The sequence below is a fragment of the Pyrus communis genome, chromosome 9 (genome assembly GCF_963583255.1).
Source record: "Pyrus communis chromosome 9, drPyrComm1.1, whole genome shotgun sequence".
NCBI classification, from domain to species: Eukaryota; Viridiplantae; Streptophyta; class Magnoliopsida; order Rosales; family Rosaceae; genus Pyrus; species Pyrus communis.
Window position 1 is genome coordinate 4,641,736 of NC_084811.1, and position 22,397 is coordinate 4,664,132.

General features: G+C 37.8%; 3 protein-coding genes across 5 annotated transcripts; 1 reads left to right on the forward strand and 2 right to left on the reverse strand.

The window, feature by feature from the left end:
* Positions 1 to 1,271: 1,271 nt before the first annotated feature.
* On the forward strand, positions 1,272 to 6,755 carry LOC137745113 (B3 domain-containing transcription repressor VAL2). 3 transcript variants are annotated; one of them, XM_068484995.1, is made up of 14 exons: positions 1,272 to 1,603; positions 1,759 to 1,886; positions 2,452 to 2,533; positions 2,645 to 2,746; positions 3,058 to 3,710; positions 3,840 to 3,936; positions 4,066 to 4,240; positions 4,514 to 4,590; positions 4,667 to 5,089; positions 5,230 to 5,279; positions 5,374 to 5,487; positions 5,569 to 5,636; positions 5,820 to 6,355; positions 6,449 to 6,755. In XM_068484995.1, exons 2-14 carry the CDS (start codon positions 1,774 to 1,776, stop codon positions 6,578 to 6,580), a joined length of 2,622 nt encoding a protein of 873 aa, XP_068341096.1. In that variant the 5' UTR covers positions 1,272 to 1,603; positions 1,759 to 1,773; the 3' UTR covers positions 6,581 to 6,755. The 3 variants fall into 3 exon arrangements, with proteins under 3 accessions (XP_068341096.1, XP_068341095.1, XP_068341097.1); XM_068484994.1 differs by having other exon boundaries at positions 1,277 to 1,603; positions 5,820 to 6,755; XM_068484996.1 differs by having other exon boundaries at positions 1,277 to 1,603; positions 4,775 to 5,089; positions 5,820 to 6,755.
* A 205-nt stretch (positions 6,756 to 6,960) lies between these two features.
* Positions 6,961 to 10,787, reverse strand: LOC137745115 (probable serine/threonine-protein kinase PBL1). The gene is made up of 5 exons (XM_068484997.1): positions 10,595 to 10,787; positions 9,055 to 9,764; positions 8,315 to 8,572; positions 7,945 to 8,064; positions 6,961 to 7,789 (listed from the first exon to the last, which is right to left on the reverse strand). The coding sequence occupies exons 2-5, from the start codon at positions 9,718 to 9,720 to the stop codon at positions 7,160 to 7,162; spliced, it is 1,674 nt and encodes a 557-aa protein (XP_068341098.1). The 5' UTR covers positions 9,721 to 9,764; positions 10,595 to 10,787; the 3' UTR covers positions 6,961 to 7,159.
* Positions 10,788 to 20,089: 9,302 nt separating this feature from the next.
* Positions 20,090 to 21,918, reverse strand: LOC137745092 (RING-H2 finger protein ATL74-like). Its single transcript, XM_068484966.1, has one exon. The coding sequence runs from the start codon at positions 21,072 to 21,074 to the stop codon at positions 20,460 to 20,462; it is 615 nt and encodes a 204-aa protein (XP_068341067.1). The 5' UTR covers positions 21,075 to 21,918; the 3' UTR covers positions 20,090 to 20,459.
* Positions 21,919 to 22,397: the final 479 nt, after the last annotated feature.

Genomic DNA, 22,397 nt, shown 5'->3' on the forward strand with positions numbered 1-22,397 from the left:
AAAATAATACTTTTTATGGATTTTTGTCATCTCATGCTTTTGACATGATGTTTTATAATATTGGTACGGAATTAATGTTAAACTATGAAATGACAGAGAGTTCATAGAAAGTACCACTTTGAGAAAGCCTCATTAGCATTTCTCAATTGATAATTTACTTATATCACCAACGTTTCATGCTAACTTTTTTTACTTATATCACCAACGTGATATTCTTCGTACATCACATAATGTCAAATTTGAAAATGAAAACATATAATCGTGCTTTATTTATACATCTTCATTTGAAGCTAACCTAGACTATTCGGAAGATGATTTGAACTTACATGCGGAGAGGGAAATATTACTTTAACTAACTTTGGCTACATCTTCATCTATTTTGACAATATTTTAATTAGTTAGAATTTACGTTACTGCTGCAACACGTTTCTCTCGCTTCATCAACTCACTTTTGTAAAATAAATCAAATTTAATGTTCTCTTCGAATCACATTGTCAGTCATGTGGCACGTAATATTTTGTCACTTAGAGCTTTGAGAACTCAATTTCTCAAAAAGTGGATATGTCAAGTGTAAATAAATTTTTTTCGCTTCATCGACTAACTCTCACAAAGTGAATCTGTATAGTTCAAATTTTGAAGACTTTCTTCAGCTCATGAGGGAATTCATGTGATAGGTAAGGTTTTCTCACATCGTGAACTAAGTTTCATAGAGCAGATCTACCTAAATTTCTCTTGATTCTTCAGCTATATCTCACAAGGCTAATGTATTTAATTCAAAATGTTGCAAATCAAGGTGGAAGCTCGATAGGTAAATTTTTCTTGTTTTTCCAGTCTCACAAAATAGATCTACTAGTTAAAGGTAAGTTTCTCTCGATTCTTCAGCGAATTTATCTCACAAAACAAATTTATTTAATTCATGGTTTTGTCAAAGTACGGTGTCATATCAACTGCATGTAAGTCTATTTTCTATTTTCTATTTAAGTCAATATTTTCTCCTTTCTTTTTGGTTTAAATTTCAAGCAAAAATGATAAGTAACACTGCATTTAGATAAATAATTTAAGATTATTAAGAAATTCCAACATGATAATTATGTGGTGGCGGTGATTATGGTTGCAGTGGTGACGGTGATGGGTGGTTTGGATGAATAAATTTCCATATTTACAAATCTAAATAAAAAGATTGATGCATGTAGATTTATGAATTTCAACTTTTGTTGAAATTCTAAACTTATTTTCCACGTCCAAACACAGTGAAAGTGAAAAAGGAGAGAAGGTGGGCGAGTTGGCCGAGTCTTGAAGCATAATCATCATCGTGCATGCATTTTGTACATTTTTCATTTCAATTTTCAACTCTGCATGCACACGCTCCCCTTCTCCTTACCCAACAACCGCCTATCCATCTCTCAACTCGCCGGAATCCAATTTCAACTCCAAGTCTTCGACCATTCCGCCGCTTGCTTCACGGCAAAATCGCCGATCCAACACCAATCCCCCCGCCGCCGAAAAACCAGAGTGGTAGCAGACTCGCCCCCGCCGCCTTCCACTCCTATCTGCTCAAATGAAGCAGTTCTGATTCTGTTCAGCTGAAAGCTGCAAGCTTGAGGTTGATTTCTTCTCCGTTGTGCTTCTCTGTTCGTAGCTTTGCTGTTTGATTGGTCAATTTTCGGTTTTTTGCTTTCTCCGAAATCGTGAGGATTAGATTTGGGGATTTTTTTGGATTAATTTCTGAGTGGATTGAAATTTGTTGAAAATTTACAGAATTTAAGTGCGGAAATGGAGCGGCGGACTTGCATGAACGCTGCCTGCGGGACCTCGACGTCGATCGAGTGGAAGAGAGGTTGGGCTTTGCGATCTGGCGGATTCGCCAATCTCTGTCTCAAGTGCTGGTAATTAGTTCATTAGATTTTGCTTAAATTATTCAACTTTATGAATTTTACACCTCTGGATTTGGATTATTTATTTATTTTTTAATTCATGTACTTATTGGATTTTTATTTTTTACGGCTACATGATAAATTGTAGCTGTTGTTTGGATTTTTATTTTTATTTTTCCACGATTTTGCTGGTTTATTTTGGCATTTTATTTGTTATTTGTTGTACCTCTTACATCCGTATTTATTCAAAGTACATGAATAATACAATTTAACCCGTAATATTCGATTTGATGTAATAATAAACGTTGATAATTAAAATCTAAGATACATTTAGTTCTTCAGTACCACTGAATTATGTAAAGCTATGGTAACACCTATTCCGACGGAGAGAATGTAGAATACTATTGCATTTTAGAAGCTATGATAACATGTATTCTAAATGCTTTCGCGTGGATCATTTATGGTTGTTTGTTTCTAACTTACTTGCTGCTATCATTCTATATATAAATTTGAAATAGCAATATGACATGAGAGATTTATGACTGGTATTGTGATATGAAATTGGCGTCGACACTAGGTCTGCATATGAGCAATCAATTTATTGTGATGTTTTCCACTCAAATGAATCCGGTTGGAGGGAGTGCGGAGTATGTGGCATGGTGAGCGTATACCCAACAAAGAAATAACTTTGTGTTTGGTTTCTTGACTTCTTCCCCTTACTTTGGCTCTTCCATTCAACCATTTGCACTCAATAAATTTGTTTACTGCAGCGTCTACATTGCGGATGCATTGCTTCCACGTTACTTCTTGATCTTCTTGACGGTGGTGGTGTGAAGTGCATAAAATGTGCAAAAGATTCGGGACCTCACCCTGTAAGATCAATTTCTATAACCATGTCAACCTTAACATACAGTTATGGTGGTAAATTTTGTGATATTTATAGTGATCCTTGGGGTGTGACAGTCCTAGCCTCAAAAAGGATTCATATGTCTTTCTTGGTATGGAAGACAAAGTGTCCATGGTCTGATTTTGGTGAACAACACCAAAGTCTTGTGATGTTCTCCACCGTCACAAAACTTCAGTTATTTCCTGCATTTAGGACTATAGCGGTATCATGCTGCATGCTTAAGTGTACTCATATAGCTTAGTACTCTGTGATGATTTTTGAAATGCATTCACACAGATTTCAAGTGATGAAAAGCCTGATGGTCTTGGCACGCCCAAAATGAGTGAGCTGCAGTCAAATATTACAAACAATCAATTGGATGGACATAGTGTTGAAAAGTTGAAGCTTGTGCAGTTGGGAAATAATAAAGATTGTAATGGACTTATGAACTTGCTTCAACTTCGGAACAACGACACAAAAGGGTTAATGCTCAAATGGAAACATGATGAGGTTCCACCTCCTGGGGGTGAAATTGGAGGCACATGTTTTTCAAATTTCAATCAGGCATCCAATGGATCAGCTGAAGCTTCCACAGTAGAAGCTTTCAAGGCAAACTTGGGGATAAATAATTTATATGAATCACTTCCACGTACAAATTTGAGTATGACCCTCGGTTCACCTTTGGGAAAAGAAAATCCTTTTCCTAGTGCCATTGTTGATGAAAGGGAACACAGCATGACATCCTCTCCACTCCCACCAGGAGCTAGGTCTCGACATCTTTTTCCAAAGCCTCCCAAATTGGCCCTTTCCACAGGTTTGGAGGAAAATTCTACAATGGTTTCACATGCACGTGTGGCAAGGCCACCTGCCGAAGGACGGGGACGGAATCAGCTACTTCCCCGCTATTGGCCCAGGATTACAGACCAGGAATTACAGCAAATATCTGGAGAGTATCCATATTTCATTTCTTGCTTTATTCATAAGTTAATTACTACCTCATCAAAACTATAAATAAAATAAGGAAATTTTTCATGATTATCCCTCTAACTCAGCCTGTGACTTCCTTAACTTTGATCAAGTTCAAATTCCACAATTGTTCCTTTGTTTGAAAAAATGCTAAGTGCCAGTGATGCTGGTCGAATTGGTCGTTTGGTGCTCCCTAAAGCTTGTGCTGAAGTAAGTTTTCTAGTTTATAATCCCCAACATTTCTCTGATATTTGTGGTCATACCCGTCATCTTTATTGTTTCATTACCATATTTTTCTCTACAAGCTCTTGTTACAGTCAAGTATAAACCACTGTGCAGGCATATTTTCCTCCCATCTCTCAACCGGAGGGCCTTCCTTTAAGGATTCAAGATGTGAAGGGAAAAGAATGGGTGTTTCAGTTCAGATTCTGGCCGAATAACAACAGTAGGATGTATGTTTTGGAGGGTGTGACGCCCTGCATACAGTCCATGCAGTTGCAGGCTGGAGATACTGGTAATTCTCTGTGACTGCATTTGTTTAGTTTATATGTTTTTGCAAGTGCGTGTGTGTGTTTGTAGATTTGGGATTTTCTTTTACTCCACTGGAAGGCCTTTTGGGACCTTGGACCTTTGATTATGGTGCATTCTGAAAAAAGAAAAAAAAGTTCGTTTGTTGGGCCCTATTGTCTTTCTAAATGATTTTCCAGGGTAATTAGCGAAAACCACTTGCGGTGGAGAAATGTTTTACACTACTTATACGATATTTTTTTTATTAATTTTTGTACAGTGACTTTCAGTCGTATGGATCCTGAAGGAAAACTAATTATGGGGTTTCGAAAAGCATCAAATACTGTTTCAATGCAGGTAAAAGCCTCTTTCAATTGTCACATTAACAAAATGGATAATATATTATTGATATGCAAGTTATTAAAATAAACAGGATACCCATCTTACTGCCATTCAGAATGGCCCTCACTCAAGTGAAACCTTGTTTTCGGGTGTTTTTGAGAACCTTCCTGTAATAAGTGGTTACCCTGGCCTTCTTCAGTCACTTAAGGGAAGCATGGATCCCCATCTAAATGCACTGTCGAAACACTTGACTACAGCTAGTGGTGATATTAGCTGGAATAAAACCGAGAAGCAGGAAGGGAGGACAAGGGAAGGATTGCTGATGCCATCATTAGTTCCTGAGAGGAAAAGAACTAGAAATATAGGGTCCAAGAGTAAGAGGTTGCTCATTGATAGCCAAGATGCTCTAGAGCTGAAGCTTACTTGGGAAGAGGCTCAGGATTTGCTTCGTCCACCTCCAGCTTCCAAGCCAAGCACTGTTGTGATTGAGGATCTGGAGTTCGAAGAATATGAAGTAAGTGCTGTCATTGAGATTTTCCAGGTCACTAGAGAACATACTGTTGATATATGTACGCAGTTATTTCTAATGATAGATGCTACTTTGATGGTCATAGATCGCATGGCTATTAATAACTATAAATTTGTGTTATTTAGGAACCTCCGGTGTTTGGAAAGAGGAGTATTTTCACAGTCCGGTCAACTGGGTAAGAACGTACAAAGAGAAAATTCTCCTCTGTCATTAGACTCGTTACACAATTTGTCCTGTACCAATTCAATTGAAAATTTCTGATTCTTTAGGGAACAAGAGCAATGGGTGCAGTGTGATAGTTGCTCTAAATGGCGAAGATTGCCAGCTGATGCATTACTTTCATCTAAGTGGATATGCGCAGACAATGCTTGGGATCGAAGCAGGTTAGCAATTTTTTCTTTTATTCTACAAGATTTCTTGCAGTAACAGAAGTGCTTAACATGTCTCTAACTTTGTCTCGTCAGGTCTTTGTGCTCTATACCAGATGAATTGAGCCCAAGGGAACTGGAAAATTTTCTCAGAATGTGTAAGGGTATGATGCCATCTTAATTCTCTCTTAATTTTTAAGGATCAGATATCATCCGTTTACTTCTACATTTATGGTCCCGAGTCTCCCAACTCTTGTAGAATTACACTCTTCATGCGAAAATTAAAAGTTCAAATTTCTCATCAAAATATATCTAGAAAATGTTTGAATTAATGTATTGTTTTACAGAATCCAAGAAAAGGAGAATAGTGGCAGACCCTAGGCTAACCCCGGAGCACGAAGCTTCTGGCCTTGATGCTTTGGCCAATGCTGCAATACTCGGAGACAGTGTGGCCAATCCAGAAGCTGCATCAGTTGCTACGACAACAAAACATCCCAGGCATCGTCCTGGCTGCTCATGCATTGTGTGCATCCAGCCCCCAAGTGGAAAGGGCAAACATAAGCCTACATGCACATGCAACGTGTGCATGACCGTCAAACGCCGTTTTAAAACCATGATGATCAACAAGAAGAAACGCCAATCAGAGCGGGAAGCAGAGATTGCGTACAGAAGCCAGCACACATGGAACCCTAGGGATGAAGCAGAAGTAGACAGCACTTCTAGGCTTGTATCATCACACGTTGATCCTTCAGACAACAAGGCCAAGTCTGCAAATGAATCAGAAACCAAGAGCCAAAGCAAACTGGCTGAAACTGGGAAGGGAATACTAGACCTGAATTCCCATCCAGGCCGAGAAGGAGACTTACAAGCAGGGCCAGACCATGTGAGTATGATATCTCTTGTACAAGTAGCAACTCTTCCTCTTGAGACGTATATGAAACACAATGGTATTACCAGCTTGATATCTGAGCAACAGGAAAGTTCGACATCACATGTTCCCCCACAAGCCGCTAATGAGACTGAGGAACAACTCGATGAGAATCGCTGTCCAGAGCAGGAAAGCGGGGGTGAAGAAAGGCCGGATAAAAGCCAAGATGACCCTCTATGATGAAGTTCCAGGTGTTTTTCTTTTCGAAATTTTTGTCGACTTGTTTCTTGTATAATTACAGACATTTTGTGCTTGTTTTCTTTTGTTTGCTAAATGTTTTTAGCTGAGTGTGAATGTACGTTACATTAAAATTAACTTGTAAATTAATGTGCCAAAAATAAGTCTCAAATTCAAATTCTCGTCTCTATATTTCATATTTTATATCTATACATATTCAACGTACATAAATGCATCCTGAATTCAAATCCTTCCCTTTCAATCTTTCACCTAGTTTAAATTAAAGTAACAATATCGCTTGTATTAAACAAAAAACGCGTACTTAAACATAAATCGATGAGACGGCTTGAAAAACAGAAACTGAATTGATTGGATTTCGAGTAGACGAGAGGGAAACTAGATGTTTACCAGTACCAACCAGTGATGCATTATATCTACAAGAGGACATCCTCACTGTTTCGTCGTCTGCAAGACGAGGCAACAGTAAGGTGGAATCACATCTTTTATCTTCTATATATTGTGTCGAATCACGACGAACAACAAATGAAAAAATAAAATGAAAAAAAGGCACATTATAAACAATCAAAATCCCTCAACACTAGCCCTAGGAACAGTCGATGATGATGATTTTTGGCTTTCCTGCCGGTCTAGCCCCTCAAAGGTGAGAGTGGAGGAGCAAGCACGTGGAGGTAGAGCCGTAAGTAGGGCAGGTCGTCTTGTAGGTGAAATGGATGGACGGGCGGCTGATGGTGGTGAAGGAGAGAAACTTAACCGAGGCGCAGGGGTAAGAATTCCATTAAGGCTGGGTGATCTTGACATGTGTTTTCCGGCAAATGCTGGCTCTTGCAATGGAAACCTGCACGAGTGCTTCATGTCTTGTATGATCTTGAGATGCTGAACTACGGTTCTCATGGTAGGCCTTTCTGATGGGTCCTTCTGAAGGCATTTCTGTGCAATGTCTGACACCCTTCTGGCTGCTTGGGATGGGAAGCGACCTTTCAGCTGAGGATCCATGATTAGTGAAAGTCGGCAGTCATCGGCTAAGAAAGGCCGGCTCCACTTAACTAAATTCCTCTCTTCCTTGGGGTGACGGCTGTCTAGATTCCTCCGGCCAGTGAGTAGTTCCAGAAGAACAATTCCGAAACTCCAGACATTGCTTTTTGGAGTAAGCATTCCTCTCTCGAGTGTCTCCACTGATAGATTTGCCACTGCCTGGATAATGATAAGAAGAAAGGTTACTCATTTTAGAGATGTATCAGATCATGTTGAAATTGTAAGTTTGTGTGGGAAATTAGTGCCTACAGACAAGGTTTGAAGACTAATAGGTAATAACTACTCTGAAGTGTAAACAGAATCAACAAACTTACAACAGAACTATTGGAGATCTCTGCCTCGGGAATTTGGCCGACACAACCATATCCCGAAAGCTTTGCACTAAAATCTTTATCAATCTGTATGTTGGCGGTTGAAAATTCATTGTACATCGCCTGCAGATATGTGAGGTAATTCAGTCATCACAGAGATGTAGGGATACATGCGATGACATTATCTTTTACAAGACAGTTACTTAAAACATCTAAACACTACGAACATTTTGACACTAAGGTGAAAGTGTAAAAAGAGTTGCATTTACTAAATTAACGAGCAACTAGCAATATCAGCTACATAATGCATTATACATGCTTCGTTTATTTCAACTGTCTTTGAAAAACAGATTCAAGCAAATGTTCTAATTACCTGGAAAGGCCCTTCTTCATGCAAGAAAGTAAGACCTTGTGCAGCGCATAAAGCAATTTTCATTCTTGTATTCCAGTCTATCGGAGGCTTCTCTGATCTTCCATACAAAAGCCGGTCTAAACTTCCATGATAGAGCCTCTCATACACCAGCATTTTCTGTTCCGAACCCTCACGTGCATGGAAGCCAAGCAATTTACAGAGGTTTGGATGTTGCAAAGTTGCAAGGGTGTTTATCTCATTTATGAACTCCCTTAAACCCTAAAAAGAAGAAAAAAGAAAGTGGGATTATTTCGCGAACAATCTGAAGTATACAAGCAGAAACAATTCCTAAACACATGTTTGGAACATTGTTCCATAGCACAAGGCATTTAATATGCGCTTGGATATCAAAGAAGATAAATGTGAAAACATGTTTTAAGATGAGGAATGCAGAACTTGGGCCCAAAACAGGTGAGTCCACCGCATCGTGTAAACTGTAAAAAACATGAGATGCTACTTATATTCTCAATTACCTCCTATATTATGGCAAACATAATTTATTTCTTGGAACACTTACATACTAATGGGTCTATTTGTAAATCCCTAAATAGATAAAACTCTAAAAATTCACCCACAAGTAGAAGTAATTCTATAAGATTCAATTATCAACCTTCAAAGTTAGTCTAAAATTCAACCAGGGGCCAAAAAACATGAGAAATCTGCAATCTTCATCCTAATCAACTGAATATTTTATAAGCTACCTGAGTGGATGGGTGAAGGCGAGTAACAGTAGCTTCAAACTTTTTTGAACTCAATGAATCATCTCCAAAGGAAGCCTTATATATAATAGAAGAAAGGCCTTCTGACATGCATCGGTCTGAAGAAAAGTTGTGGCAAGCTGATGCTATTTCTTCATATAAAAAGTTCCGTAGTGTTCCAGTAGGTATTGTTCCAGTAGGTATTGTTCCAGTAGGTAGTGCTGCCGTAGGAGGGAGTGGCAATGGTCCAGAAGCATAGAGAGGGCCACTATTAGTCACTGACTTAAAACTTCCCGTAGTTCTCAGTGCAGCGGCAACCTGGGGCGATGGGAGAGGAAGAGGTTGGGGAACCGGTGACAATTGTTCTTTCACTATTCCAGGCCGGTACTTTGAGTCTTCTGGTTCTTCGTATTCAGAGAGATCGTCTTGGTCTGCTGCATCAAGGGTCGATGGAGCTGATAATGCTCGTGCTCTATTGCTGATGACTCTATTAACTGGTTGAATAGGTTTCACTCTGTTCCTAAAACTCGGGGGTGCAGACTGTAGCGATCGGGTCTGGATTTGGGGTTCAGGCAATGCAGCTGGTTTTTGCTCCTTTGGGACACGCTTATTATAAATAGTCTGCTCAGACTTCTTCTTTTTGCACTTCAAACCTGTGAAGCACCCCATATTATGTTCAAAACTTTTTCCTGCGTGTAGACCGCCTTAACTTTCTGCGACAGAGAAACAAAGTGGACATGATGTTAGCTTATGTGCGCGAAAACTAAACCAACAAACCAATCGAAACTCTACGAAAAGAACATCAAAAAGTTATGTCCAGGAATAATGTTAAACTGGATAATCAGATAACGAATTCGAAACAAAAGAACCCGATTTAATTGACTGATAGATGGAATATGCATCTTCTCCAAAAAATGATAAAAACAACAGTAATTGAGGGCATCCAATTAAACAGTGAGGTTCTGAAACGGATGCATTCTACTGCAGAAATCTGGAAAACGAAGATCATGAGTGGAAATCCAAATCACATCACTTAAATACCTAAATCTCCCAAATGCCAACTTGCAAATTACATAATATTCTCCTCCAGTGAACAATTTTTCTACTAAATTTCAAGGAATCAAACTATGAACCCATTAATCGATTCTTGCTCCTTTCAAAAATTAAAAAATTACCCATCAATCAGCATCCATTCAACTTCATAAACATTCCCAGCCCAGATCCATAAAACCCCAAAATTCTAACCCAAAAATTAGACAAAAACCAATAAATCGCAATTGGATAATCACCAAGGAGCTGAAACAAAATTACCCATTTGTACAATATAATCGAATCGGCAGCATACCCAAAAAAAAGTGACAGACAAATGAATCCCACAACACGCGTGCCCATAATTTTCTCGAGAAAATCTCAGCCAGGAAGAAAAAAAACCGACAAAAATTCACCTTTACAAGCTTTCAAAGAGCAAAACAGAACAGTGAAATGAAAATACATAAAGCAATTAAATAATACAATTCAACAGACAAAAAGAAGAAAAAATTACCAGCTTTCATGCAGCTTCAAATGGATTGAGAGAAATGAAAAATTAGAATATATGGGTTATATTTTGGAGGAGAAAGAGCCTGAAACAAGTCAAAGAAAGCAGATTGGGAAAGGCGAGGGAACTGAGAAAGATTTTAGAGAGGGAGAGAAAAGTAGACAAAAGATGATTTGGGAATATTGGAATTGGGAGAGAGAGAGAGGAGAGAGAGAGGAGCCTGAAAGAGGAAGGGAGCCCAATGAGCAATGGTCAAACCTACCAAAAACCATTATTTAATTAACATTAAAAAGTATCATTATTATTATTATCCTAAAACAGCAGAATTTGCTTTCTCCATTTTCACGATTTTACCCTTGAAGCAATGATCTTATGTAGACGAGATTTTTCAGTGTGCCGGAAACATGCTCGATACAGCAAGTATAATAATATAATAAGTTGAAACTTTCAAAGAAAAATTTCAATAAATTGTATCACGATACTTGATATATCAGATGTATTTCTTTTACATTGTATAGTTTTTCTTTATACAGAGATTGGACCTAGAGGATCATTTAGGCTGCCCTTGTGCTTTGAAGTTGGGAAAATAACCATAAACTTTTGTGCTCATATTTGAGTAAATACAAGCCTTGAGGAAAAATGAGTTTTATTTGTATCAATAAACTCGTTTTCTATTGCATGGTTGTGTATTGGAGGTGTAAGAAATGCCAACAATAACGAATCATCATCATCAAAGAGGGATTCTTCACGAATTTTCTATCATCTCACTATTTAACGTTAATTTATGTGTAGATATTATAAAATATAGTGTTAAAAGCATGAGGCAGCAGATAGTTTATAAACATCCCCCTTATCATCTCTCTTATTGTTATAGGTTTTGAACAAATTATTCTTGGTTTTTGAACTCTTCAATTATCACACCAAAGAAATTAATGATTTGTGGTACAATTAAAGCTCAGTTTGTCTTTAGATTCAACTCATGCTCATATCAATGAAGACTTACTACAAATTCTTGACTGATTTTTAATGTTTACGTAGGAATATTAATACAGGGGTTGAAGTTGCTTTTTGCTAATAAAAATCACTTCTGATAATATCCTGACATCGAAACTTAGAAATGTTTTTAGGTCATAGAAGTAGTTTCAGAAAATCACCTGATACTAAAAAGCATTTGTACTTTAATTAAAATTGCAAAATAAGTCTAATCAAATTAGTTCAATTTAAACGCTTACGACCATAAGTGTTTTTAAACAAAAACAGTTTGAAACGAGCTTTCTTCTATGAATGGTAAAATCTCTTAAATTATTGTTTTTCAAGCCTTAGTTGGTCCAATGGCAATGAAAGTGACCGACCGTGATTTTCAAAGCATCGCTTAGAAATGCTTGAATTGTATAGGGGTAGTGATATTACATGTTGGTTGTTGTCTCTCACACATTCTAATTAGTTTTTGTCGATTAATTTCGTCATTTCATTCCATTCAGCTGTTAAAATTTGAGAGAATAATTTTAAAATGAATTAACTATAATAATTTAATTCAAATTCGTTTTTAACGAAAATCAAATTTAAAACATCTCACATTACCAAAAAGTTACATAAGTAGCAATTAAAAAGTGTCTTGCAGCCACAAAATATGAGAGAGAGATAGAGGACCAAAATGGTAAATTCGAATATTGAGCACGATTTTCAACGAAGAACGCCTCGATTGAAGTGACATCCCAGTCAAAGTTTTTGAAATTTTAATTTGTATTTAAAAGGGCATGTGTCCAGTGTGGTCAAAGAAACCTATCGGGATAGGTCTTTGACTCCCGACCTCCCCCGTTCGATGTGCGCGTGCCGGCAGATCGACGGCCGACATGTGGCCTACAAAAAAGAGCACCTGGGTCCCACTGACATCAACTCACTTTCTTGTAGTTTGTCGTTTTAATAAGCAAAGGGGAGTATTTTGTGTTACGCATGGAGGACTAATTCCCTATCATCAACCCCATTCGTGGTCCGTGTGCACCCCCGTTCGGCCGTTTCCCACTTTACACTTGTCTTGGTGATTTCTGTTACAATAACTGAAATTGAAATGATTAGATAAAATGTAATGTAAAGTATCTAAATTGACTTGAATACAATGAATCTTTGAATGGACGGTTTATGATTAGTTGTAACAGATCAGCTCCTGATATTTGAATCTTTATTAAAGGGGGCAGAAATCAAAGAAGAGCGCTAGTTGCTAGGGGTGGGCACGGTTTGGTTTGGTGTGGTTTTGAGTGAAATCGAAATTGTAATTTTTTGCGGTTTGATTCGGTGCGGTTTTGAAGTCAAAACCGAAATGAAATCAAACCGTTTGGTTCGGTTTGGTGCGGTTTCAAACGGTTTTAGTTTGGTTTTTAAGAAAAAATGTACAATTTGCAATTTAACATATTAATAAGCATTTCCCAATAACGATAGGAAAAAAACATTTGTTATGTAAACAATTAGCATGTTACATGCAATTGTGATGTTAAAACATGTTAGTGCAACAAAAGGGTGTACCTTACAATGTTTATCATAAAACAAATTGAATAAATTTGAATTCATTAAACGTGAGTGAAACTTTCTATAAGATCCCACATCGCCCAAGGGAGTGATCCTTATATGTATATTCTCATCCCTACCTAGCACGAGGCCTTTTGAGAGCTCACTAACTTCGGGTTTCGTAGGAACTCCGAAGTTAAGCGAGAAGGGGGCTAGAGCAATCCCATGATGGGTGACCCACTGGGAAGTTCCTCGTGAGTTCCCAAAAATAAAACTATGAGGGAATGGTAAGCCCAAAATGGGACAATATGGTGCTACCGTGGTGGCGTGGTGGCGTGGTGGAGCGGGGTGGGGAAGTGATCCGTCCCAGGGCGAGATGTGACACTTTCATACTAGAATATGTGATATCATGCTTCAAATGAATGGACTTCATTAGATCATTGTTCAACTCTTGATAACAAGATTAGTCTACCCTTGTACATATATGTGTGTGATGGTATAAAATAACAAAGGTCCTTCAAGTTAACCAATGAAAGAAAGTGATGAATGATGGTATTCTAGTGTGGTTAAGTCCATACTAAGTGTATGGATTCTAACAAACAACCATTTAAAACATGAAATCTAATATGGACATTTAATTAAATATTTATTAATATTTGCGGTGCGGTTCGGTTTTGGTGCGGTTTTCAAAAGCCAAAACTGAAACCAAACTGTTTTCTATGTTGCGGTTCGGTTTCAAAGCCGAAACCGTTTCAAAATCGCAAAACCAAACCGTTCGGTGCGATTCGATTTGGTTCGTGTTTCGATTTCAATTTTCGGTTCTAAGGGCCCACCCCTACTAGTTGCTGTTTTTTCTTTCTTTCTAAATTTGCTTCATTCTCTAATTAATACATATGCGAAAAGAATTTAACACATTGCAACAAGATACATAGGTACAATATGGAGAGATTAAATCTTCTGCATCCAGAACGATACAATCTCCTTTCTGTGGCCCTAATTAATATCTGACACATGTTAACTTTCTGACAACAAAGTTAAAAAAAGTTAAATTTATAAACACACGTCAAAGATTAAGGTCATAGAAAGATCACATCCATTTTGAGTAAGGAAAATTTGATCTCTAAAATGGAGGATTAGTAGAATTTTATTGACCAAAGCGAAAAGTAAACCCAAAAACTTTCTCTTGCACGTGTAGTGATGAAATTCATGAGAGCTTTTGAAAAGTTCTTTTGCGACTGGGAAGCTGAATCTAGGTTTGTTTTCGAATGGCACAAGCTTAACTCAAAATCCAATGTGGGCTTGGACTAAAAGAAAGATCCAATGTGGGCTGATTTAAGTGAGTCCAACGATTACTCACATGGGCCTATTAAGATAACTCATTTACTTAAGGTTCAGTCTTATTGACCGAAAGTACGCATGCTTCCAACAACGTCACCTGTTTATTAATCCGTAATTCAAATTGAAATAAAATTTTAGATTTCAATTATAGAGTATTTATGTGTTTACCAAATATTTAGAATAAGAAAGAAGATGGAGCCCAAACAAATTTAAAAACCCAACTTCTCATTTTAGAGAAATTGGACTAATTTTTAGAGACGAGAGGTATTTTAATCATGGGAGATGTCGAGAGTTAGCAGAGTGATATTTAGCCATTATGCTCCCACTTTTGTTTCAAGACTACCTTTTGTTTTAAGACAATGTGTTAAGTCAGTTGATAAGAACAGAGTGTTTGTCTCCTTACACTCTTCGTATTAGAAGAGTGTGTTAAGTCAGTTAATTATGCTCTTGAGATACAAGATACCAAATCACATCTCACCAATAAACACCAAGATCTAAGCACTCAAAACTAATTCAAATTAAACCCCAAAATCCTCATAACATCTTGTTATACAACAAGTGAATCAAATTAAGAACTTCGACCATCCATAAGTGGCATAGTTCCAAGCCACTAGAAGCAGAAAGACGATGACCAAACTACACACAGTTACTCCTTTTCTAGGTCTGCTGGTAATTGATTCAAGTAGAAATGCGACAGCTCTAGTCAATAAAGTACCCGCAGAAATTATTTCCTGCGCAGAAAAAAAAAATTTTAATTTAAAACTTGACAAAAATATTGGATCTTTATATACCACAGCAACACTGTTTTTACTGTTTCCTGCAATAATAGTTTGAGATTTGACATACGTTCAAAAGTAACTCATAAACATGCAAAATAATAAATAAAAAATAATATGTACGTGTCAAACTGTGATTCACATATACCTCATAAGCAAACTGTTTCAGTCGATTTAGAGAGGATTCAGCTTCTGGGTACCGAGGTTTCCTAGCGTGCCAAATGCGTAGTTTGTTGATGATTTTAAGGAATCTGGTCCTGGATTTCAGGGGTTGTTTCCGCAGCTGCGGATGCCGTCTAGATACTAACGCTGTTGATTCTGAATTCTGTTTTGTTCTTTGATGAAGTGTGGATTCTGAATTCACTCTCAGGAAAAAATTGCGAAGCTTGAGGGAAATCGAGAGACGTTGGAGCTTCCAAGCGGGCACGATTTGTGTCGATTTGAATTTGAAATCGAAGTTCTTGGCTTTGGCTTGAACGTTGATTTTGAATTCTTGCTGCTCCTCCGCTTGCATGATGATGAAATACGAGCGGCGCTGAAGAGGTGGATCTGCTCGGCGACATCTTGTGGATTTTACTAGCCGTTGTCCCTTCATTTGAATTCTTCAAAAAGCCACTATTTTAGAGGAAGAAGTTATTTTGGTTTGGGCCAAGTGTTGTGGGTTTCATAAACCTGGGCCTTGAGAACGCGCTAGGGTTTGTCTTGTCCACTTCTTTTATTGGTTAACAAGTGTTACGTTTTGGAACACAATTTGAAATTCACTTGGGACGAGAAAATTTTCGTGATAATGATGAAATGACGATCACAACTCCAAAAGGCTATTTTTACTTATCCGAAATCACTAAGGAAACCCTAAGAATTCATTGTTTCTCCTAAAACTCGTTTAACAACAAACAAATTGTATCAGAGTGACACTATGTGACAATCCGTCCCGAATTAATATATATTTTATCCTCGAATGTGTAGAAATGATGATTATACCCTCGAGTCGTAGTGACGTGGATGTACGTATATGGTTTTCAATTATTTTTCCGTTGACGTAATTAAATCATACTTGATGCCACGAGAGTGTTGACGCGATTTAGGGCCGAGTTGGGCTCGTAACGAAAATGTTACGAATAAATGATTGTGTAATTGGGCTAAGGAAATGGACCAATGACCACACCTCGTACTTTCTTGGAATTTTAGGTTTGTTTTGGGGTCAATTGTTAGCCCTAAACATGCAGCCCAATTAGGGCTTAAGATCCCTTTAATCTATGCCACATCCAGACCACATTAGGTGGTTCCGACTCGTAGGTGACTTGCGATTATTCGCACAGCCTTCACGTGATCGTAGCACTTGAGCGTACTTATTTGTACCCAGCCCTGTCGTACAGACCATAATAGGTGGTTCTGACTCGTGTGCAGGCATATCTGATGAGATATAGGTTCAGCCGTACAGGTCACGTTAGGTGACTCTGGTTGGCATATCATTTTACATTGATTTATATCACCTGACTTACTTATTTCCATATTGGGACACTTGACATGGCATATATTTGATTTTCACTACTCTCGATCGTGATTTTTATACACGTATGTATTTTTATTTTTTGGCAAACTATACGTGTTTTACGGTGAGGGGTTATTACTTTTGGAAAGAGAAATGGTTTTGAAAAGCTTTGTTTCTGCCCACTCACATTTTCTGTTTGCGCCCCTCCAGGTTCTAGATAGAAGTGTGTGTTGGTGGCTCACGAGGACTCTACGACGGTTCTGACAGACATCCATCAAAGTAGGGTTTTCTTCTATACCATGTATAATTAGTATTTAGCCTGTTGGACTGCACCTTGGTACCTACGCTCTAATTATGTGTATCTACACTCTAATACTTCTTCCCACACTTCTTTACTTGTCTTGTGTGCATTGGTTAATTGGTTTTCGATTTCTCACATCTTCATATCACTGTCAGTTCCGCACTGCACACATAGCTACGTCGCCATCACGTGACGGCCAGCATGCCTCGATTTAGGTCGGGGTGTGTCACAGTATTTGACGAATTTTTTGTCGTAAAATTACAATATGTGGTTTTATTCTCAGTCATACATATATAATGAATTTTTCTATGATGTGATTAATTTCACTATTTTTAATGTGTGGATATGTATTTGATATTATTATTGGTGATACTTCAACCTTACAATTAAAGATATGCGGTCAAAAAATTTACTGCACTTTTAAGCAAATACGGTGAGTCGCAACATAAAAGAACTATATTATTGCGGATCATATTTTACTCATATTTATTGTGATCGGTATGAATCTACCAACTTTTTTTTTTGCTCACACAGTACACTCTATTATATGATCCGTATATGTCGCATGATTTTACGTTACATCCACCCCAAAACAAGAAGAAACGAATAAATCGTCCATTTCTTCCCCCTTAGCCCCGACTTTTCACATCAGATCCATAGCCATGCACCTGTCCAATTGATGAAAGGTTTCCCTTCAATTCAATGCAAGTACCTGCCAACTGCTAAGAAGTGGTACTCGACCAAGAGGCACAAATAGTGGGTGGTCCAGGGTTCACTTATTGTTGATACAACGACACCTTGGAAAATGTCGATATTTCTCTCACTTGGTCTTTGGCATAACTTGCAATCATAGAGGACTAGGCTCCACTGTTTTACAGCAGTAACTGAGTCATGCATGCAACTTTCTTAAGTGCATGGACCATTGATTCACGGCTCAAATAAATCCGCGATTAGAGGATTAAGATCACAATAAACCCTAGGTTCTATGAGGGTGATAATTGATTTGTGATACTGTGACCTTGGCATTCTAGTTGAGAAGATATTCGAAGTCTATAACACTCCTATTTGTGTTGGTTTTACTCACATGTTATAGCTCGTGTTTAAAATATCGATATATGGTGGAGATATCGATATGTAAATTTAGAGAAATATCTTCAACGGAAATTTGCAATGGGGTGGAAATATCAACTCATTTAGATTTAGTCGAAATTAGAGAAATTTTTTTCAAAAAAATGTAAAAGTTCAAAATCTACAATGGATTCTGGCATAATTTTTGTAGTTAATCGGTAAATATCGGCGATATTCATTGATTTTCCTATTTATCGTCAATATAGGGTTAAGTTTGCATTTCACCTCCCCTTTCCGTATCGATCTTTGATTTTTTGGATATTTCATAAATATCGATAATTTCATGGATATTTCACTTTAGCGATTTAGTTGCATGTAAGTTATTCTCAAACAGAAGATGAAGATCCAGAGTAGAGGACAAAAGCTCATAAAACCCTAATTTGGGGAGTGATGCCAAATTGGAATGATATTCTATGCTCATAATACTTCGTCATGTGTTTTAACATATTCATATGACAACACACGATTAGTTTGAAATATTATCACCCTGCGTTCCAGCATGTAAGTTCTTCTTAGAATAATATAAATATCCTAATTAGCCAAAAAATTTAATTCATAATTCCAGCATGTAAGTTCTTCATAGGTCTTAAATCTTCTCTCTTTATCAATGATAAATAAGAAATTTAATTCATAATTGAAATCTCTTCCAACATCGAGAAGAAACGTAGCGGTAGCGAATCTTATATGCTTAATCCATCACTTATTATTGCCAAGGTGTAAAAGATTAGATCGAAAGAAAGAAATTTTTAGGGAATGAATTCTCTACTTGTCTTGATATTTTTCATTAGAGAGAAGGGACCTAAAGAAAGGGGGAGAACCTCTTGTCCATATAGGACCAGTTCGTACGGATAGAAGTTTTGGTTTAAGTACAAAGATGGAGGATCGATTGGCTTTGAGATAGGCAGTGATGGGAATAAAGTCCGTTCCAACTCACCATCCCATAGCTGTATAGTTGGACCATTTACGTTGATGGGATACGGTCTCTAATACAAGAGAACCAGGTAACGGTGTCCTACGCACCGCGGGATGCAAATAATGTGACTCACCGATTAGCCGGGTATAGTTTACAATGTCGGAATTTATCGTTTTGGGTTGAGTCAGGACCACCTCGGCTTATGCGGTGTATTCTGACTGAGTCCGCAGATGAGGTTTAATTGTAGAGAATTTTAACGAAAATCTTCTAGTACTGTTCACTTTAACGAAAAATTATATTTTTACACCAAAAAGTCAATAATTGTACTATTCACTTGACGCTTTGTTTTGTTCTTGTCGTTAAAACTTAAAATTTTCACTCTTTTTATTAGTTTTCTTTTAATTGTAATGTGCATGTATAGTCCCTTTTTCCTTAATTGGGGTTTTCCCATTGGATTTTACTCGGTTAAGATTTTTTTAGAGACCTTCCCATCTACATGTCGTTGATGTAATCGTTGTATTGAATGAAATTCATTTTACTCTAAGAAAAAAAAAAAAATTGGACCATTTAACTAAAACTTAAACTTCATTTGTCCACAAAGATTAAAAAATATTTGAACTAAACCTAATTAGTTCAAAATAATTTCGAAAAAGGAAAATAATGTTTACATATTTTTTTTAGTGCAGAGTAGTACTTTTTAGCATTTGGATCGGACAAAATAAATAAAAATTAAAGAACATAAATAAACCAGAGTATGCCAAAAAAAAAAAATGGCGCACTAAAATCATTTCCTTCGTATAAAGTATGTGGTACAAATTTTTCATCAAGAGAGAATTGCATGACACTAAATAATAATCATATAATATAATGTCATTTCGTTATTTGTTTAATGTTCCTCCAATTCAAAAAAAAGTTGGCATAAAGACGCTCCTATCACGTCATCTGTAAATCAATCACAAAGGAATGTGAACCTCCTATATTTTAATCTCATAGTCTTCATAATTAATGGTTCACATGCCCTTGTAATTTGGTCTCACCAGACCTTGAGCTGGTGATCCGTGTATGAAAGCTGCCCTAACTATCGAAGTTTCTCTTCACAAACTTTGATTAAAAATTCAGTGCCAATACATATTTTTCAAAGTTTTAGATGGCTGTGAATTTGCAAATCTTAGTAGACATTGGTTTTCATTTGATTTTTGATTAATTATCTACTGAAATATACATCTGACCAGCGAAGTACACCAGAAGACATTGTTCATCGTAGTGATCTGATCTCATACTGCTCCATATAATATATAATCTACAAAATAAATAAAAGTAAAAACTCCCATCATTCCCTAATTGCTAATTGGCCTCCACAAAATTAGATCAAGAATTTCATAAAACAATAAAATTTTGTGACTTTCGGCCAATTGGCAAAATTAACTACCCTGCTCGACCACTACCACTACTCTGCGACCTTGCTGGCTGGACTCATTGGCCGCTGCCGGTGACTCCTCCGCCGCCGTAGCTTCTCCACTTGAATCTGCAGCAACGGCAGCTGCTGCAGCGGTGGCGGCAGTGGAACTCGTACTCAGCAGGGAGTGCCGACAATTCGGACACGAGGAGTGCGACAGAAACCACGTGTCTATGCACCTCACATGGAATCCGTGATTGCATTTCGGCAAGACTCGAACTTTTTCTCCGTCTTCGAACTCCGTAAGACAGATTGGGCATTCCGTGGCCGGAATATTCACGCCGGAACCGTACACCGCAATTGGGATTTGCCTCAAATGGCTCTTCTTCAAGCCGGTGGCGGCCAACCGCGCTGCCGCCTGCTCCGGCGTCTCAAGAGCGAACCTATGGCTGCAGCGGAGGGCGCAGCGGACGATCGAGTTGAGACCAAGTGCGCATATCAGAGCACACAGCAAGGCCGCCAATATGATCACCATGTTGGTGTCGAAGTTGGCCTCGTTAATGTAAGAATCGGCCGTTCTGTTCCCATTGGACGACCGCACCGCCGTGTTCAGCGCTGTTCCGAGGAGATGTCGATGCATGGTTGAAGAAATGGAAGAAAGTAAAAAGACCAGAGGAAGTGGAGGGATTTTTGGGAAGAACAGGAAAGGGTTTTTGTTGTTGTTTAAGTCACAGAACTGTTGTGAAGATTCCAGCTAGAAAAGGACATGGAAAGAGCATATTTTTCTTTTGTTTATGTGAGTGGATGTTATCCGAATCAGAGAACCCTTTTTTAGCTGGTCCTGGGCCTCCTGGCTGAGTGGATCGAAGAACAGCTTGACGGACTTACGGATTCGTCACTAAAACTCATACTTGTCAAGAGCCCAGAGAAGAGTAAAAAAGGACCAGAATTCTTCTCTCAATTATGCACATAAGAAAGGTGACACACCCAGCTCAGAGTACAGGAACGGAAGCAATCACACCAACTCACCGGATCCCATCAGAACTATGCAGTTAAGTGATTTTGAGCGAGAATAGTATGAAGACCTGTTGGGAAGCTGTTGGGTTTGCATTCCCTTCTTTTTGTATGGAAAATAAAGGGTATGGGTATGGGGATGTGCAAAATGCCTATCCAGCAGTTTGTAGGGTTTCAAGGGGGTCAAGTCAAGTGGTGTATGGAGATGCGCGTTCAATACTAATGGAAGGGTATAAAGTTGGGCGAAAAGTGAGGAACTTTATCACATCTTTGGCTACGTAATCATGATTAAGGATTTAATAAACCCTGGATTACTTTACCTAATCTGATCTTAGTCACATGTTGTGCAGCTGTAAATAGAGCCAAGTAATTCCTATGTGGCTTCAGCCAATGACGAACTGTTGGATGCATGATCTTGTTCTTAGATGCAGATTCAGGCATGGTGGAAAATTTTGTTGCTAAAATCCCATTCGGTTTTACGTTACTTTTGACATCATAGGGTACAGATGGATAAGTACTGATATATATTTATAGAAAAAAAGGGCAGAAAAAAGAAAAGAAAATCATAAAAAAATAAAATCTGTCTGCCTTTTCCCTCCTTTTCTGCCTGCAAAGGATACTTCTGGTCACGCATTTGAACTGATGTTGTTATCGTTTTGGATGGGTATATGAACCACTATTCGTTTCAGCCTATTTTTCAAAGGTTACTTTAACCTAAAAGATGGTGATTACTTGCATCACCTAGTTTCTGCAAATATCTAATGTGGAATTTCCACCATCACCTAGATATGTATGCTTGAAATGTTATCATATATAATTCTTTTGGACACAAACATATCCTCTTAGGTCCATGGTATTAGATTCTCCGCTTCTCTTTTTTTAACTTGTTTTTCTTTTTAAAGAAAAAAATAACCACAGCCAAAAGTAACCAATACACAAGAATTTCATT

Bases quoted from the DNA above. Each gene is read 5' to 3' on its own strand.
- LOC137745113 (XM_068484994.1), top strand. From the start codon at position 1,774: ATGGAGCGGCGGACTTGCATGAACGCTGCCTGCGGGACCTCGACGTCG. The intron at 3,937-4,065 runs GTAAGTTTTCTA...ACCACTGTGCAG, and splicing joins TCCCTAAAGCTTGTGCTGAA to GCATATTTTCCTCCCATCTC. The intron at 4,241-4,513 runs GTAATTCTCTGT...ATTTTTGTACAG, and splicing joins GTTGCAGGCTGGAGATACTG to TGACTTTCAGTCGTATGGAT.
- LOC137745115 (XM_068484997.1), bottom strand. From the start codon at position 9,720: ATGGGGTGCTTCACAGGTTTGAAGTGCAAAAAGAAGAAGTCTGAGCAG. The intron at 8,065-8,314 runs GTAATTAGAACA...ACATATCTGCAG, and splicing joins ATGAAGAAGGGCCTTTCCAG to GCGATGTACAATGAATTTTC. The intron at 7,790-7,944 runs GTAAGTTTGTTG...ATCATTATCCAG, and splicing joins AGATCTCCAATAGTTCTGTT to GCAGTGGCAAATCTATCAGT.
- LOC137745092 (XM_068484966.1), bottom strand. From the start codon at position 21,074: ATGCATCGACATCTCCTCGGAACAGCGCTGAACACGGCGGTGCGGTCG.